This window comes from Cygnus atratus, chromosome 1 (genome assembly GCF_013377495.2).
Source record: "Cygnus atratus isolate AKBS03 ecotype Queensland, Australia chromosome 1, CAtr_DNAZoo_HiC_assembly, whole genome shotgun sequence".
NCBI lineage: Eukaryota > Metazoa > Chordata > Aves > Anseriformes > Anatidae > Cygnus > Cygnus atratus.
Window position 1 is genome coordinate 104,597,823 of NC_066362.1, and position 19,807 is coordinate 104,617,629.

Sequence of the window (19,807 nt, forward strand, 5' to 3'; positions counted from 1 at the left end):
TTTTTCCTTTTTAAAGCTGAACGGCTTCCCGAAGAGCACTGAGTTTTCTATACCAGATTCTGCTCCAGTGGCTAGGACCTTTATGGCTGCTGTTTCTTTTGCTCTGGGCTCTGATGGAGGAAAAAATAATAATAATAACACCGTGGATCCCGTCCCTAAAGTAGAAATTTTCTTTTTCCTTCTGCAAACAAGGCTAAAGATCGGAGGAGAATGAATGCGAAAGTAATTCGGGATCGTGGTCATGCCATTAAAAGTGTTCGGCTTCAGAACGAAATTATTTGGGAAATCCTATCATTTCTTCTTACTATATCGACAGTATTTGAAAGTTGTGTGTGCTTTGAGTAATTTGGTACAAGTGACAACAATCTCTGCATGTCAGTGTTTTCTACAGTTTATGGAGCGAAAGCTCATTTTGACATTGGAAAGGAAGAAGCTTTTGCTAGCAGTCTGTAGAAGGATTAAATGTTGAACGTGGGGAAGAGCAAAAAGTAAATACATGCCCAGAGGTTATCCTTGCATTGAGAAGGGGTTTAAAGTACTGTGTAACCCAGGGCCCACCTGAACAGGAGGACTGAAAGTATAATGGGGAAATATATCAATTAGAAACTCCTTAACATGCATTTAATCCTTCTTTACGGCATTAAGGGAAATAAAATAAAATTGCTACTGTATGAATCTGCTGGAAGAAGCACATTTTAACCCATTTTTAGATGCTTCCTTCCGAGGCATTATAATATGGCTACTTGTGTGTCAAGGCAGTGAAGATTTTTGCTGTGTTTTGATTTTGCTTTTCAAAAGTTATAGACTGTACTCTAAGAAAAGTCTGTTCAGTCAGCTGATACATTGTCTTGAATGTATGTATGTGTCTTGCCTGCTTATTTGATCTTTTCTGCCCCCTACGTGAAACTGTGGTATGTTTATTTGGGTGGGAGGAGGGGTTGTTGATTGGGGGGGTTGTTTCTTGTTTTGGTTTGTTTTTGTTTTGTTTGGTTTGGTTTGGTTGTGTTTTCTTTTTTCTTTTCTTTCCTTTTTTTTTTTTCTACAATAGCAGTGAAAGTTTTGCTGACAGCGATTATGACTACTAAACAATTCAGATTATTGGAAGACGAATTCTACTGGATCATATCAGACTTTTCCTAGTCCCTGAGACCCTAACTTGTGAGGTTTTTTAGCAACAATCACAAGTCAGGCTCTTGGGACCTAGGCGGAGGGGAACCAGCAGCTTTGGACTATGATTGTTTCTCTGCAGAATTTAGAGAACCAAAGAAGCTTTCCCTGTCTGGAAGGGAAAAATGAAAACATACCTTTGTTAATATACTGGAAAATATACAAAATGTGAAGCAGCAGACCTGTTCCTAAAAAAAAAAAAAAAAAGAACCTGTTATACATTGTGCAACTTTAGTGTGTTACATATTCATGTTTAGAAAACTGGACTAGATCCCATGTAATATTAGTATTAAAATTTACACTGAATGCCAGTTTGTACCTCCAAAAACAAAAACAAAAAACCAAACAAGCAAAACCCACCAGATACTGAAATATACAAAAGGCTTTTAACCATATTATTATTATAGACAATACTGGTAGATAATTACCACAAAGTATATTTTCAGCTGTATTGTTACAGCATTTAATTAACTTTTAAAACATAGAACACACTGATGCTTGAGGCCTAGAAACATTCATTCTATTGTTGTCTGAGAAATGATTTCAGTCTACAGGAGAACTATAGCTAAGCTTTTCCTGTAATATGGGACAAAGATTGTTTTATAGTTAGTTGCCATTATTTTTCTTTGTCTGAGTGAGAACACAATATCAAACTTAAAATATTGTCTCAATTTACATTTTAATCTGATAGAGAACATTGGTGTAAAAATCATACTACAGCATTAAGATGATTTTGCAAACAGAATCACATTCTATGTACCTGTTAAATTTAAACAGAGCTGGCAGTACTCTGAGAACCAGACTCAACTTCTAACCTCTTCATCATTTTGCATTTTTTTCCCCACTGGCAAAAACTGTGAGTTTTAGGTACTTACATTGACTTTGCATATGAAGATTTACAAGCGCATTAGTTATTCTGCGCTGTTCATTAGTCTTGAACTTCTGATTTACAATGCATAATTTGATTTGTATTTCTTAATATTTTATACGTGGGTTAGTTCTCATTCATTTTTCTCTGTTTCCTGTGTCTAAACCAAGATGCTGCAGGACCTTGTTGATAGATCAGACTTCCCTGAGACAAAGGCTTCACACAGGCCAGGCATCTAAACTATTTGTTCATTTTAGAAGTGGTATTTTGGCTGCAGTGTTTTTTTCCCACTTGTGTGGGAGGAATTATGTTTTATTGTAAGCATCAATACTATTGTTAAAATAAACTGTTCTTATCTGCTAGTATAATACTTTTTCTTGTTGTCTTGTTTTCTTAAGAGACAGAAACTGTGGTGTACATGGTTTCCAAGTTGCTCAAGATATAATTAGTGTTTAAGTAGTCATAAAAATATTGTCTTGCCAATTATAATGATGATACAGTTCCTGTAAATATGCAATTCTTTTCTTCATAGCCATCAATTCCATATACTCAGAACAGTGAAAAGAGCTACTTGCAAATGTTCAGACATAGAGGTAATTTAATCTTTTTTTAAACACAGATGTGTTATTGAACATCATTGACATCTATTCAGGCAATATTAAAAAAGTAGACCTCAATCTGTATATGAAAAAACTAATTCACACAGCTAGCTGCTACACCGTTGAAGTAGTTCAGTAGCCACTGACATGTATTATGTATAATAGTCTTCTGTACTGAAAACAGTATATTGAAGGTACTGATCAGGTGAACATGTACTCTGTTCATTCAAGCTATATAATGAGATAAACATATATTGTGTATAGGTATATGCATGTTGGTATACAATTTAAATTACGCATAGTATTTATCAAAATAAAATCCTAACAGATTTAATCAGATATACAATGCAGATGTCTGTACACATGAAAGACTTTTGATTGCATTTATGTTTGAGTCAGCAAAATTTACCTGAATGCGGATGGTTCACATTCGGTATTCATTTTGCTTTTAGTACTGTACGTACAATGAAGGTGAAACTGTAGTGCTAAATGTCTGCCTCTGTCAGAAGCTAACAATCTGAAGATTTCAAGTATTTTTTGCTCTGCAGTGAGAGTGAGAATAGAATGAGCCATGATAAACCCCTATCTGGCTTATTGGGTGCTACAGCAAAAGCTGTGAATATGCAGTACTGCCTTTGCATTACTGCTTGAACTGGGATAGCTTTGGTGGCTCTTCTCTGCCCATAGTACTCACTGCTGCCCCTTGCCATAGAGATTAAGAAGTTGGTACGGTGCCTTCCTTTTTCTCTCCTCCCTCTTCTTCCCCAGTTTCAACACAGCAAAACCACCTCTGGTGCACATTAAACTCCTTGTGGTGGGGCAGAGGCGGATAGAGGGGGGGAGAAGCCCAGCCTTTGCTCAAGCAGAATTCCCACCAAGATCAACAAGACATTTCCCCATCCTGGGACTATGTGACAATGTCTGCAGATACCACGCAGAAAGCAGTCTTATTTATGCTGTGACAGTATATGAAAGCTGTCTCTATTAGTGCAAATAAATAGAAAGCATCTTTGGTATACTATGCATAGATATATGTACAGAATTTCAATATACTCGCATTTCTATATGACTTTTTGTTCTTCCAGTACAAAATGCTTCTAAATGCTATTTAATATGTGATTTCAGAGTAATCAGCTTGTGCTACAACAAAAACAAAAAAACAAAACACAAGCTCTTGCAAAGGAGAGAGAGGGAGTGAAAATGATGTGTGGTGCATACAAAAAAGGAATGATATTAACAATTCGATGAATTCCTAGTTGGTAGACCAGACTGAGCCAGACGCATATATTAACGGCTGTCTGCTGCTGATGTGAGCCTGCTCAATGCGGTGGAAATGAAGGATCACCTAGTCTCTGACACTAGCTTATTTGTACGTTTTAATTTTAAAAAGGAAAATCACTGTTTTACGTAAACATCTTAACCCCTGCATGATTTTCTTTCTTTTTTCCTCCCTCATATTGTTTGCTAATTTACTGTCAACTTAAAGTGCTGTTTAGCTACAGCCCAACAAAACATCAGTCAAAAAGGAGAGGGAAGTATTAGCTTCTCTTTTGTCTGCCATGTACAACTGGGTTATTATTATGATAATTGTCTAGTTTAATTTTTAGTCTTCATGAGAGATGCAACAATTTTCAAGAGCTTCATTTCTGAAGCATTTTAAGTTTTAAGAAGATAACATTTCATTTTAAACCTAAACCAAAAAAATGCTTTACAGACCAAGCTAGGGTGATTTGATCAATACCTTTCTTTAACCTGAAAGTCTTTAGTGCCTTAATGTAGTATTACATATATGGGACAGGATTTCTATTCAAACCATGTAAACACTAGGAACCATTAATATAGTGTTGAAGACTGTTACATGAGTCAGGAGAATTCCAATCCAAGTTAATTGCTGTTGGAATTAGAGGAACGAATATTTTATTCAAAGTTGTATAACAAGAATCTACAGTTACCACATTTCAGAGCATCGCTCTACGCACTTGATGAAAAATGTCAATTTTTCATCAAAGTTTATTCATTTTCATCAAAGTTCATTCAAAGTTTTTTCAATCAAAGTTTAACAAAATATGTTATACATTTCCATGGGTAATGAAAATTGGCACATTCACGATTAGCTAACACAATGTTTTCAGTGAGTTAATAAGCAGTGCAGCAAAAAATTTCTGTAGGCAGTAAAAGTAGCCATAATTTTGATTTGCCCATATGATGATTGTGCTCAATTCCTGACTGGATACTTAATTTCACACTGAAATGCAGTCACCTCCTCTAAGGAACTGTCTGTAGTCCACAAAAAATAAAAAATAAAATAAAAAAGAGAGAGACAGATACGCTGTCTGAGCTCTACAGCTAGCTAGGTAGTCAGACAGATATACGTAACAAAAATATCTGGAATCCTATAAAAATGCCATCTGAAACTATCACTCACAGAACAGAATAAATTTATTTTATGTTCAAGTATTTTTGTCCAATGTATCTGAGACATTCATCACCTTGTTAAATTTTTTCCTTGTTTGATATTTACAATAGGCATCTTCAAAGTTTGTTGATTGTTGAATGCTGCATCACTCCATTCCCAAGCACCACCAGTTATTCTTACCTGATAGATTATATTCTTACCAGCATCTAGCTGTATTAATTTGTGTGCAAAGCTATGTTTTACTTACAGTGCCTGAGTAACAACAGGTGGATGGACTATGGACGTGTGTGAGAGTAAGTGAACATAAGATTGTTAAGACCAACACCGATAAAGTTATTTTATCTTTATAAACATTTTTAACCTAATAAGCAGGTATTAAAATTAATCACAAAATCATCCAGTTGATTATACACTAAAGTTTATCTGGTAGGCTTTCAGGATTGCTATCTTTACTCCTGTTCTTGATTATTTAGGCATTAAGGATTAGTCTGTAAATGCATGATAAACTAGATACAGTAATGATCACTTGAACAATACAAGTATCCTACAGGGAAAAAGGCAGATAATATTCTGTATTTTTCTTCTACTTGTGAGTAGTTACAGCTGGGCTGTGATTCTCTGCAAGGGGCATATTTATTTAAATGGCCAAGCAAACCAATGAGGTTGTGCTGAGCAGTTTAGGGCTGGTAATTTTGGCTATGGTTTTGGGTGGGTTTCTTCCACCACCACCATCCCCACCCCCAGCCTCTTTTCTTGGATGTGTGCGTGTTGTGCATGGGAAGGTATGAAGGAAAAACAGCTATTCAGCAGAGACGTGTCCCACCCCTTTAATTAAGGTTTTCCTAGACTGTAAAAACACTGGCAATGTGTAAATCCCATTTGGTGGTGTTTTTTATTTTTGTTTTTGTTTTGTTTTGTTTTTAATTTATTTTAACAGAATCTGAAGTATTATATTAAGAAACCACAGCATTGAAATGCATATGAAAATAGTTCCACTAGTAAGTCACTGGATACTGAAAGGGTTGGATGGCATCGGCACAGAGCCAACTGGAAGATATATTTTTTTTTCCATTTAATTCCTTTCACCTAGTAGGCTCCTTAAGCATTAGGCAGAACCCAGTATGTGGCTAAGTTATTGCTCTAGCGTTCACACAAAAAGCACAGTCTTAGCATTTGTAAATTTTCTTCAGGGAGGTTTCTAATCTAGACAGCATTTGCGTTTGGGGATTACACCACAGTCTGTTCCCCACCACCTCCCCCTCTAACATGTAGCCCTTTCAACTTCTTCAAAGAAGTGGCGAAAAGTAGGTTCTTTTATTAATAGCAGAAAACAAACCGACTGCTGGACTTCCGTGGCAGAGCTCACATAATGCGGCAGGGTGGGAACTGTAACAAAGAATGCTTGAATGCACTAAACGTATAGTGAAACCCCATTTACATTCACTGATGGAGCTTAAAGTACAATAAATGAGAAGTTTAAAGTAGGAATAAGCAGGACCATGAAAAGACTTCAGTGAAGGTAGATACTTCTTGAAAAGTTTAGCACAGGATTTAATTTCCAACTCAAGCCTTTCCTAGCAGAATGCATTTCTTCATAATACATCCCTTTACTCAAAGCATCTCCACCAGATGAAGGTAAATCAGATGAAGAGAGTATCTTCAGTGCATAGAAAAGTAGATTGTGTTTATCCGATTTATATACTGATTTCCACACAAGTGAGACAGTTAGCAGTGGACCAGTCTTCATGGTTCACTGTCTATTCTTCTGCACTCTCTCTCCTCTACAAAGTGCCTTTGATGTGAAAGAAACAAGTTTGTGCCTGGAAATAAGTTTGATTGTGAGATCCTCCTGTGAATTCTAGTTTTACTTCTAAAATTTATGTATACATGTTGGTATATGTACACAGTAGAACTAGATGAGTTCATTGTTTTTTTCTGCCAAAGATTATTCTGGGGGATAGAATGACAATATTACTAATTAAAGGCCATTACATTATACTGCTGTCACGAATCACCTTCTCTTCATGTCCACCATTTTAATCAACTCTGCTTTAGACCCTCCACAGCTCCAGTGTAAGGCCCTACAAGATGCCAGCTTCATTCTCCCGAGTTTGAATTAGTCACGCTTTCACTTCTTACCTTTATGTGTCTCTGCAATAATTCTCCCCAAACATGAAAAACACATAAATTGGCCCTACCTGTAACTTTTTGCAGAATCTGCATCCCCTCCCTCAGCCCTGTTAAGAAACAAACAGTTGTCAGAGATGATATATTACGTTACTAGTTGTAGCAGGCTGCTAGTGCCACCCAGTGACCCCGATCCTGCCGGGGAGCTGGGCAGCACCTCATCCTCTCTATGGGCCCCGAATGGCACCACCATCAGCAGTGACCTGGCCTGCCGTGTAAAATGGCGGGGGCAGCCATTTTGTGGTCAGCTTCACAGCTTTTCATGCAGGTGGAGGGTTCATCTCTGTGTTAGGAAGATTTCTCACAAGGCTGAATTTCTCACAGTGCTTACAGTTTCTTCTAATGTATTTATATACACACTGGAGTACTTGGTAACTTAGTTTGTCTGTTAGTTTTTAGATAAACGCAGGCTATCATCTTTTAGATAAACGTAGGAGATGATGCTGTTCTGGCGTTTATTATGTCAGCAAAATACTTTGGATATTAGTTCTCAAATGCATGCCTCATACTGAAATAGAGAAATATGGACAAAATATTGATGTTTTAGAAGTCATTGGGGCACACAGTTCTAAAAATAATAAATAAATAAATAAAAAGGATGAATATTTGAAAGCAAGACTGGTTACCAGTGTAATGCTGGAAACCTCTCCCACTGACTCACAGGGTTAGATTTCTTCTGGGTGTTGCCAGTATCTGGCTATTGCATTTTGGTAGGCTTTTATGAGTTAATAAATTCCAAAGACTGCAGTTTGGCTTTCTAAAATTTGGTGATCATTCCTTAAATGCTAGTGGGAAATCAAAATTACTACATGCAATAACTAAAACTTTTTAAAACCCCTCAAATGTTTCCAAACTGCAGCCTACGTGCTCTTCTTTTCTACACCAATGGCTGAAGATTCATAGTTACTTCCTGGCACCCAACATGAATGTGAACTATTCACTTCAACTCTGTTTCAGCGAGTGAACCTTTGCTTTCCTTCCCTGACACATTGAGTGTGCAGACCCTGGAGTCTTTTGCACGGGGACTGCTACTCACTAACTGTGGTGGAACATAGACTTTGGTTATAGCTCTGAGGCTGCAGTGTAATGCAGTTATGATAGTGAAGCATTCAGTGGTCTGTGTGCTATTTTTTTTTTCTCTGTGTGTTTGCACCAACTTATAGCTGTGCCTGGGAAGACAGAGGTGCACATTTAAACAAACCAGATCTCTTATCCCAATATTAGTCTAGTCTCTGTTGAGACTCTTCAACTTTTTTTTTTCCCCCCTAGATTAATAACTTTAAATGCTCCCAATGCTTTGCTACAGTAGCTAGTAAAACAACAACAAAAACGTAGCAGCTCAAATGAGTCACTGGGGTCAGCATTTTTCTAAAAATTAGTCTTACATGTGTCTCAATTCTATATTATTTGGCTATGGCCAAAAAATCCTTCCCTGACATCCAGCTCAGATTATGAAGTGACAGCAGACCTTAATATCTGTGTCAGTCTTTTCAGTAGACTCTCCTGCACTGTTGCAAAATTTGTACCTCAATACGATCCCATATCCCCTCTGCTTCTAGGTACCATTTGCAGTTCACTGCACCATGAAACATGGTACTGCACAAAGCTTGCACCTTAAATGCACTAAGCAAAGAAGAGAGTCAGACATCTCCTACTTCTTTCCTCCTTTTTTTTTTTTTTTTACCTTGCTCTCCTTCCATATGTCTCCCACACATAGCAGAAATATCATATGTCTACTGCCAAGGCAAACTCAATCATCTAGTCTGACTTCCTCCATAAAATATGCCAAAGCATTCACCAAGCAACTCCCACATCAACACCAACAATTTCTGTTTGGTTAACATGCATATTTTAGGATTCAGGATGGCAAAGAATCCATAACCATCCCAGTAGTCCGTTACACCACTAATAAAAACTTAGGCTTTGTTTCTAATTGGAAATTGTTTAGTGTCAGCTTCCAGCTACTGATTTATTTATTAATTTTTCTTCTTGATAATTTAAATTGTCATTTGCTATCATCTCTTCACTTTTTCATTGCTAAATTAATGAGATTGTCTTCAGTTCCTTACTGAAGATGGCTTTTTGGATAGATCAGATCATGTCACTGTCTCTTTTTTGTAAACCCTTTCCAAATTGTCAATATCCTCTGCACATACTAATACCAGGACCAGACACCCAATGTTAGGAATAGTATTATTACGTGTGCTAGTAATTCTTGTTTTCTTTTGCTTGACTTACTTACTCATATATCTTGTTTATTTTCTCATTCACTCCACTATACTGAGGCCACAAGTGTAGCTGAAGATAAAGAGAGAAATAGATTTGAAAAAAGCTTGTCTGAGCTACTGAAGGTGCTTAATTCCAGTTGAAATTAGTAGGAGTTTAGCACCTAAACTGTTAGGTAATTCTGTTACCTTTATGTAAGCAAAACTTTATGTCAAGGGGACAACTAACAGAATTAGCTCATCAATGTTTGATTAAATAATAGCCAGGTAACTTTCAACCTCCATTATTCTATGTATTGAATAAATTGTGTTTAGTTTCAAAAGGAAATGACAACAGATGTACTCTTCTTACTATTTGAAAACTTACTTGGTTCAAGCATTTTCTTACTTCTAGTATACTCAAGTTACAGAAATAGATTGTACAAATGGATTAAAACATACCCATGTGCTGAAACCAGGCAATCAGTCTCACATTTTACAGGTATTCATCCAAAGAGCTAAGACATAGTTAGCTAGAGGATTATTTTTAATGTGTTTCTTCCAAGTTCTGTAACCAACTCCCTTCACAATGTTTATTTGTCTGATCTCAGTAAATCTTCAAGCCTACATGTTTTATCATTTCTCTGTCAAGGCTTTGGGAAGGAGAGGTGTGGGAAGGTTGATCCTTAGATAAGCAATCCAAGTTGGTTAAGAAAAAAGATGACTGTCATCTGTAGCCTTTCCAGACATAGCAGCACAGTCCCAGACAGTCACCTGAGTATTATCGTTTTGTCTCTACTATAAATCACAATCTGGTAATGGCCAAGGCTGACACCTTGACATTTTCAAGAAGAGTAAAAGACCTGATTTGAATGGAAATCAATTTCATTTCACAAATCTTGGGATACTACTCCAAACCTCATCTTGTTCTTTTTTGTGTCTTATGCAGAATTTCCATGATCTCGATAAAGGATTAGTTGTGTTTTACAATGACTTTCATTTCCAACATACAGTTTAGTATTATTGAAATATGTGTGCATAAGCAGTGCATCATGGGACCTGTTTCTATGTAGGCGTGGGAAGGAAACTCACTTTTCTGACAGCCTGTTGAAGGTGGTGGGCACAGCTCCCTTGGGTGATGGTGCAACCTGGAATACCTTAACCTTTTACCACCTCCACAGGTAGTAGGTAGCTTGCACTCAGATGGAAGTAAAGGAATGCCTCAGAGTGTGTGATCTCGTGTCCCTTTTCCTGTGGAAGTGAATGTATATGGGGTGGATTACCCAAAACTGCTCCTAAGAAGTAGCAGTACTGGTACCCCAGGACTTCCTGTTGTGCAATAAATCTTCATGCATGTAATTGCCTCTCTGCACCCAAAATGCCCCAGGATTTCTAAAAATCTCTATGTTTTTTATTATTTGAATACAGTAAAAGACACTACACAAGAATGGAATTTCTTTTTCTTTTTTTCTTTATCTTTTTCTTTTTCTTTTCTTTTTCTTTTTCTTTTTCTTTCTTTTTCTTTTTCCTTTTCTTTCTTTTTCTTTTTTTTCTTTTTCTTTTTCTTTTTCTTTTTCTTTTTTTTTCTTTTTCTTTTTCTTTTTCTTTTTCTTTTTCTTTTTCTTTTTCTTTTTCTTTTTCTTTTTCTTTTTCTTATTTCTATTTCTTTTTCCTTTCCTTTCCCTTTTCCTTTCCCTTTTCCTTTTCCTTTCCCTTTCCCTTTCCCTTTCCCTTTCCCTTTCCCTTTCCCTTTCCCTTTTCCTTTTCCTTTTCCTTTCTTTTTTATTATTTTTATTTTTATTTTTTTTTGTCCCGATCTGTAAGAACACATTGTAATGGCAAAATATCCCCATTCAATGAGGAAAAGGAATGAGCTGTGCAATTCTAGCACCCATAATACCATTGAACTAACAAATGTAAGTAAATACTATCCAAAACCTGCCTTCATCCAGCTGTCTGATATATAACACAACAGGTCTTTCAGAGGAAGGCTGGCTGTGGGAGCAGATCCATTGTGTCCCAGACTAAGTAGTGCACATAGCTTCTGTCCCAACTGAAGGCTTTGAGGAAGCACCAGACCTCCAGTGACTGAAGGTCCAAAGATGACCCTGAAAGATTCTTTCCAATTGTTGCATGAGGAAATATCACACTTTGCAAAATGTCCATTTTCTCATTCATCAAAACAAAACAACCTGGAGGACACTTTGATTAAAAAATAAATAAAAAATGGGAGGAACATGGCATGATGTAATACACATATGATAAACTAAGCCAACTGAACCTAAATTTGCCAACAGATGCATTCCTGAGGTAAGCTGAACAAGGAAAAACATCCTTAGCTTACAGAAGATTTAAAATGTCTGATGGTCATTCCATGTTTAAGCCCCTTGAACAGAATAGTGTGAAACATATAGACGTATATAGCAACAGGTATGAAATCAAAGGCAAGGCTTTTTCTTTCATTCTGTCTTTCTCGCCTGCTGCAAAGTACTCATGAAAAACCCATAAGAACCTCATTAAATCCATGCATGTATACCACAGACCTAGTGCATCAAATGACTTTCAAAGGCCATAGATATGTGACGTCTAGACACTGTCCATTGGTTTTATCTCAGCACATCTTAAGAAGCAGCAAAGCAGAGGGTGCTGGTGTGGAAAGAAATGTTAACAATCTAGCAAATTGCTAGCGTCTAGCCCAGATTTTTTTCTCTCTGACAATAGCCACTAGCACATTCCCAGGTAAAAAGATAGGATCAGGACAAGTGTAGTGATATTGCTCTGCTGTGTTTTCCTGTCCCCTGGAGACTGTAATCCAGAGACTAATAAGTGGTACCAACCCTTTTAAGAGCCCTTGGCAGACTTTTTTCCTTTCTTCTATGCATTTGTTTAATTATGTCTGCTTTATTTGCGTCAAGCCTTTTGGTACCTTAATAATAGTATCTTTTCTTGATTACAAATATCTCCATGTTCTGCAGATACATTTGTGACCGAAGGGGACTGAGAAAGTGTTGGAGCCCTCTGTAAGTAGTTTGCATAGACTTTCAATACACTACCCCTCTATGCAGCCTGCATTGTTATGCCCACTTAAATTGTTTTCTCTGTTTTCTTAACAGGTAGGATTTGTAATGTGCCGTTACATGACAGATTTTACCTGGGGACAGTGTTTTTTTTCTGATACATACAGCTTATTGGCAAACTTTTCCAGCCACACACTGTTCTTTCTGTACAATGAGAGATTTAAGGTAGATTACGTGAGAACTGTGATATTTGGTGCTGTGATGTTCTCATGACTGTTTTTATCAGTGCAAATGATGTCCTGGAAGACAAAGGCTTCTTGCAGCCTTTTAGTTTCCATAAAGAAATTCTTTGGTCTTGGGAAACTCCAAGGGAGCTTTTGTCATTGGCTTCAGTTGCTAAGATATCATGAAATGTAAACGTTCTGAAGAGTGGCCACCATTCTTACAAGGCACTTACTTAAACTATTTCCACTCCCCCAAAGCTCCATACCACAAGGTTGATCCTTTCTTACTTACATATCCCCAGATTACAGGGGGGACAGTGCAATGCACACTGGCAGGCATTTCACACCATAGCAGCCCTTGTCAGAACATCATACCTTACAGAGTCACAGATTTTCAGGAACAAGGTGAAAAGTTTGCAATGATGCTTGTATCAAAGTTGAATGCTAGCTTTGGAAAGGATTTTATATCATCTATATTAACAGACTGAAAGGCTCTATTTAGATTTAAGAAAAGAAATACAACATTTAGCTGCAAACTGCAACAAAAACAGAAACAAATCAAGGAGCCTCACTGTATATCATTTAACATGATGCAAAACTATCCTGGCATATTTTTAATGGAACATGAGTTTAAATATTAACTGCTTAGCTTAAACAGAGATTTTAGCTTTTGATATAGCAGCTTGATTGGGTGATTTGTGTAGACTATACATGTACTTTTTAGAGTAACCATAGCATCAGAATTTGTAAACTGTGATTTTATTCAAGACTGTCTGAAGTAATCAACACACCCCATTTTTAAGGTAGTCATTGAGTTCTCGTTCCAAAATCAAAATTTAATATCTAGTAATAAGTGCTGATTTTAGGAGGATTAGATCAAGTAAAGCTACTCTGCTGTATAATGCCTGTTCATTAGGACATACTATAACATAGTTGATGAGGCCAATCAAAATGGGCTCATATGGTTACGTGATATTTCTCTCAGACCTGACAGCATAGTAAAAATGTTTGAATTTAACATGAGTTCAGTGCTGTGCTGAGCAATCTAAGTAAGAAAATACAGCACAGCCCATATAAAACTCATCCAGCTCACCCACGACAGACTAGGCCAGTTCTCCATTGCTATCTCCTTTGCCTAGTCATTTATACTGTGCACAATAAGGGTGGCACTTTTCTCCCATTTGACACTGGGATGTTTAACTACACAATGCAGTAGAAAAGCAGCTGACTGCTTACCAGTCAGCTCAGAAAACAAAGAAGCTTTTGGTTGAGGTAGCCCCTGTGCCCAGCACACTCTTCTAACTGGGCTGTGCTGCTGGTGGTCAGTGCAGTGCCAAGCCTAGGCTGCCAGACCCTCTGGAGAGGCCCAGGGCATCAGTCAGCTCAGGGCTGCCTTCATCCTTGGAGCACAGGGAGCACCTTTGCCTCTGCCTGCCTTGTGTGTCCTGGGGGGCTTGTGTCACATATTAGAAGTAGTGAAACTTACTTGTCCTAATGATAATGACTGCTAAAGTTAGTACTTGGGACATCAGAGGAGCCATACGTCATTTGAAATGTTCAGAAAATACAGAGAATCCATAGGTTTCTCATGCTCTTTGCCCTAGGGTGTCCTACTGGTGCCGCTCCAAAAGGCTCCAAGTCCACAGGGTCTGTGTGACATATCTACCAGCCTCACTAGATGTCTTAGGGCACTTTAGGGTATCTACAATGACAATAGACACCTACACATAGGAAACTGAGTCCTGTCCCATCCAATTGGGCTTCCGTGAATTTCACAAACTAATTACTTTTTTTCAGAAAGATGCATCTCCCTTAAAATATTTCAGTGTGACTACCACAGCCCATTTCATTTTTGGAGTTTATATTTTCTGCGGAAGTGGTCTAAAAACTCAGCATAGTGAAATCTGTCAATGGATGCTTGTATGTAGCTCAGATTTATGTAAGCTGGAATTTCATAAACAGATGCAAATCCAGAATTTCACCACTGTCACTGCTGTAATGGTCAGATCCTCATTCCTTTTCCTTTTCCTTTTTTTTTTTTCTTTTTTTTTTACTTCATTTTTTTTAAGTTGATTTTGAAAGGTAGGTCAGCCTCTAACATTTCTACCATGACAAAATTGTGCTCTCCTTTTCATTAATTGGTCTTTTCCTGCTGTTTTCTACAAACATCAGAAGATCAACTGAGGCACACGTTTGGATTTCAGATGTATAAATGAATACTGTGTCAGTACTCTACCCCTCTCATAGCTGCAATGAGCAGTTTAAAGTGTACAGTCTAGGGATTTGTTAGTGATAAACATGCCTCTAACATCACAGATGAGGATGTTTGCTTCCTCTCCAGAAACATCTCCAGTTGTAATAATGGACACGTCTGAAGTACAGCTAATAAAGGCAGCTCCATTATGTAGTGGTACCACAAACCCACTCTGGGGCTCTCCTTTGCCTCAGCCCCTGTGTGAGTCTGTCTTTCCTCAGCAAATCACTGTAATTGAGAGGGAAAGGGCAGTTCACAGTTTTTGGAAGTACTATTTCAGACTGTCTGCAGGCTCAGACGGGAAACAAATGCATTTGAGTAGCAGTGTCAATTTTTTCTTTCTTATTCCATGGATGAAGCCAGGGTATTTTGTGTTTTGCTTCTTTAAATGGAAGCAGAACTATCTGGGAGATAGTTATTTGTAGTAAAGATTCAGGGGCATTGTTAGAAAATTTCTCTCAAAAATGAGTTATCAGTTTCCTGATTTTGCTGCTTGAACAATGAATATCAGTGCCTTAAAGCCAATTTCCAGCAGCTACAGAAGACTTCTAAAATCCTTTACACAATTTGAAGAGACTCAGCACATTCTCAGACCGGTTGAAAAGCATGCTACTAGCATTTCAGAAATACAGAGTTCAACTGAAGAAAAGCATAAGGTCATTTATATTTCCAGCGATGAAAATGAGGCCACATTCATGAACAGCATAAGCAAGCTTAGGTCCTCTGACTTTAGCAGACCTCTCTTACACCAAGTGTCAGGTTGGCTTATTGAAAATAATACTGTGGTCCCCCTTAGATCCACATTACTGCTAACAAAACCTGTGCGTGTATAGAAAGGTTATGCTCAAATTCTCTTTAAATACCAGACACCTCTACCAGCTCAATCAAACTACTCTCTGGACTGGGTATTAATGGTATTTACAAGGTCAGGACACTAGTCTTGAAGTCTTAAACAATATTGAGATATGGAAAGACCAACATAAGATGTTGCTTGTGGTGAATTTTGTGTTTGTTTGGTTGTTTTTGTTTGTTTGTTTGTGTTTTTTTTTTTGTGTGTGTGTGTGTGTTTATGCTGTTTGATTTTTTCTTTTTTTTTTTTTTTTACATCTTTAGAAAACCTCTAGAATACCATTAACTTTTTTGCTGAATGAGTTTGCTTCTTTTCATTACTTACACAGCACTGTGCAGTAGCGATTGATACATAACCCACTTCAGAAGGCAGCATACCTGAATGCATATTACTTATTCAGTCAGCACTATGACTAGAATGAGAGCTTTTTCTGACAAAGGAATGCCAAATCTGGACTTCACTTTACAAAAAAAAAAAAAAAAAAAAAAGTATACAGAGTAAAAATACAAGGACAATAATATTTCTTAATCACTCTCAAGTTGGAAACCATTTTGCTATCCTAGCCCTGTGAAATACTATTATTTTTGAGAAGTCTCTCATAGAATTTGTAATGGCAAGAACATTTTGAGTCTGAATAGCATGCCTAGCATGCTGGTGTGAGAGTCTGAAACCATGCAGTTTCTAGCATCTGGGGGTGAAGTCTCACTGTTAGCAAGCTGCTCTGGGTTGCACGAAGAGCTAGGCAGCAAGCTGAAGACACCTATGCAGCAGTGCAGACCACCAAAAAAAAAAAAAGAAAAAAAAGATTTGTTTTGGTTTGAATTATACTTTTCTAACCATGGTGCTTCATTTAAAATCTGTCTTTAACATGTACACACACAAACAGACATAAGTTCTTTCATGAAATCACAGCTGATCTTTTTGACATCAAATCCACATCTCCAACAAAAACAAGCAGAGGTTGGTTCTGTGGTCCCCACAGCAGTGAGGAGTATGTGCATGTAGGGGCACATAATGCCTTTTGGAAAATGTATTTCAAAACGCACGTTTGATTTTGTGTTTGGTATGTGCTTGTATCTAATTTTTCGTGAACATCTTTGTGGCTGCAGTGAGGAGCCTGGCAGAGCAGGGTGGTGGCTTTCCACAGCTGAGCTGCGGGTGGGCGTGCATGCCAGTCCAGCTCAGGGAGCTGCTGGAGTACGGTGCCCTTTGTTTGCTGCTAGGGCTTTCTGGTGGGAAAAGCCCCATATCCATCACTGGCAGTGTTTGAGAGCACCGTGCTTAGCTCTGGAAAAATGCATGGTGGGAGGACGGGACCACGAGTCCCATGGCTCCCAGGATGATGGGGCTGTTGTGTTTCCCTTTGGTCTGTTGCACATCTCCTGTAAGGGGCCGTTCTCAGGACGTTTTGCTGAGACCTGTAAACTAGTGTCGCTCATGACTGCAAGTAGTTCGGAGATTATGGTCTCCAAAGTGAGAGCTTGAGTGCTTTGCTCTGCTAAACTTTTCTCGTGTGTATAATTGCTTGTGGCGGAAGGAGAGGGAGGAGGGGAAGGTGATGGTGAAAACCGAGGGCTTGATTGGCATGAAGTGATTTTGGACTAGCGGGAAGCAGGCGCCTGTGCTCTCCAGCCCCCACATACTTGTAAGTCTGTGTGTGTTGAGAGGGGAAAGAAGCTGATATTGTTCCCTCTAAAATTAATTCCCAGTTAGCCAGTTACTCCTGGTTTTTAGCTCAGAGCACACTGTAATTGCATTTTTCATTTCAGTAATTATAGAGGATATTAAAGTGGATAGACAGTTGTAGCAATCCAACTCTTTAGACATATCCACTTGTCCAAGATCAAATGGCTACAGCATATTTAGGGTTACAGTCTCCTTCTTTTTCTTCTTGTTCTCTACTGCAGTGGATTTTTTTTCAGCGTTACCATGGCAACGCTATATCTGGCTGCCAGCTCTGTCGTAAGTTATTGAACTGAGACTGGCTTTTGGTTTAGCAGATAATTAGGTTCTGTCTCACAGGTTCATTTTCCTGTGACTGGGACGTGAATATGACCTACAGCTGGCCTCAATTTCAGTGTCACAGACAAAACTTTAACCCTTCCTAGTCTTGTCACTACTGTACCGGCTGCCGTCGGCGGGTATCGCACACATTTTCCCCGCAGTTCTCAGCACAGCACACCCTGGTGAGTCCTCAGGGCTCACTGCCCAGGTTATGCTAATCCTGGGCAAGGCAGAGAGCCGAACAACGTGTGTGAATGGAGAAGAGGGTGGGTAGCACCAGATGAGTATGGGTTGTCTGGTATGTAGATTTGCCAGCAAGGTAAGTTCACCACTTGATTAGCAACCCTTTAAATAACAGAAATGCAGAGGGCGGTGCCGGCATTCTTTGCCTGACCAAGGAATGTGAAATACTTACAAGGGATCTGTTTTAGTACACAGCACCCATCCTCGGCAAGAGGGCAAAGCTCTGAGGAGCATCCTTGCCACTTCTGTATTAACCTCAGTGCTTTTCCTTTTCTCCTCCTGTGAGAAAAGAGGACCCATCTGCCCTGAGCATCCCATCCCCGTGGCGGGTGGGAGCACAGCACCTCACCAGGCACAGCCTTTAGCTTGCACAGTGGGATCCGAGGAGGGGGAAGATCCACCATTTTCCTTAGCACCTCGCTTCTCAGGCCTGCTGTTTTCCCATGTTTGTATCCAGAGTAACATGATCTTAGGTTTAGGGCATATACCCCTCATCTCTCTGTGAAAAAAACTGCACAGAAAGGTAACAATCAAAGGAAAATTCCATGAGATTTCTCTACCAGATATGTCCTTAATGTGTCCATGGGATAAGGCAAAGTTCTTCCTACCCTGAAAAGAGCAAGGAAGGTTTCTCTCCCAAAGCCGGCAGATCCCAGAGGGTTTTTTGGAGAATCATGAGACCATTGGTGTAGGAGTCATGCAGCTATTTCTCTAGGGCTATGGCTTCGCTCTGGCTATCTGGCAGCACACACCACAGTGCTGCTGAGACTTGCCCCATCTGTGTTTCCTATTGACACTTTTCTTTCTGGGGAGTCTCACAATAAAAAAAGGCTAGCTGCAGAAATTGATGGACTTCCACTGCTATTCATCACAGGGCTGTCTTGTTGGGGCTGTTCTCTGTGCGTGCTACAGACACGTGGATGGAGATCCTGGCAGAGTGGACACTTCTCCTCAGCTTCCCTTCCCCCTCCCCACCAAATTATTTCTGGCAATGCCTCTCGATCGGGAGGTCAGAGTATTCAGACAGGGGCATCCTTTGTGCCTCTGTGGGATGTATCCTCCTGAGCTAATCTCCCAGTCTGTATTTGTTGATAAAAAATAGTGCGTTTAAAACCTCCCTATTATACAGGACAAAGCAAATGGCATTTCCTATACCAGAGACAGTGACTCATTGCTGAAGATAACACTGAAAGCTGCAGATTTAGCATATGTGTATAACTGAAATGATCAAAAAAGACCCTCAAGGTATTTCTTGATTAGCATATTTAGTGTGGATTAGGACTCCTCACAAAGATAGCGTAGAAGTTTTGCTGAAGGGTTAAACTAGGAGTGGGAGTAGGCTGGAGGGATAGGTCCCCCTTGAATTACAGAAGAGAGATGTGAAACTCTGCGTGCAGGTTGGCTGATAAATTATCCAACTGCCGGCTGTTAATGAGCATTGCCATGGCTGGGACCCTCGGGCTCGGAGACAGCAAGCTGGCAGGTATGGCACCAGCAGCACATCATAAAACAGGGTCTATTACTGCTCAAAAAGAGGGAAACTTGCCACCAAGCCACTGTAAGGGAACATTTTCCATTATAAATCATAGATAATCATAGATATATAATTTTGTTATATATATAATCATATATAACTAAACCAGAATTTATTTCTTTGTGTGAGCAATTTTTATGATTTTTTAGGCTTTTTTTAAAATTTATTTTTATTTTTTTTCCCCAGCTTTTATACTAATAAACAGACTAAGTAGTTTCAGTTTTTGTTTAGAGTCAGTTT

The 19,807-nt window shown here is 38.7% G+C and overlaps 1 protein-coding gene across 15 annotated transcripts in view; it reads left to right on the forward strand.

Moving 5' to 3' along the window:
* Positions 1-19,807, forward strand: part of LOC118247810 (uncharacterized) — a 364,491-nt gene that overhangs the window by 263,530 nt on the left and 81,154 nt on the right. For 5 of the 15 annotated variants that reach the window (XR_004778552.2, XR_004778562.2, XR_007707702.1 and 2 more), the window contains one exon: positions 12,417-12,461. Coding sequence is in view for 2 of the 15 variants with exons in the window: in XM_050708080.1 (XP_050564037.1) it covers positions 17-214 (198 nt within the window). In the remaining 13 variants the exon portion in view is untranslated. Of the gene's footprint in view, positions 1-16; positions 2,404-2,567; positions 2,629-12,416; positions 12,462-12,554; positions 12,694-19,807 lie in introns of those variants that run through there. The other 10 variants (XR_004778557.2, XR_004778565.2, XR_004778566.2 and 7 more) reach the window with 7 other exon arrangements.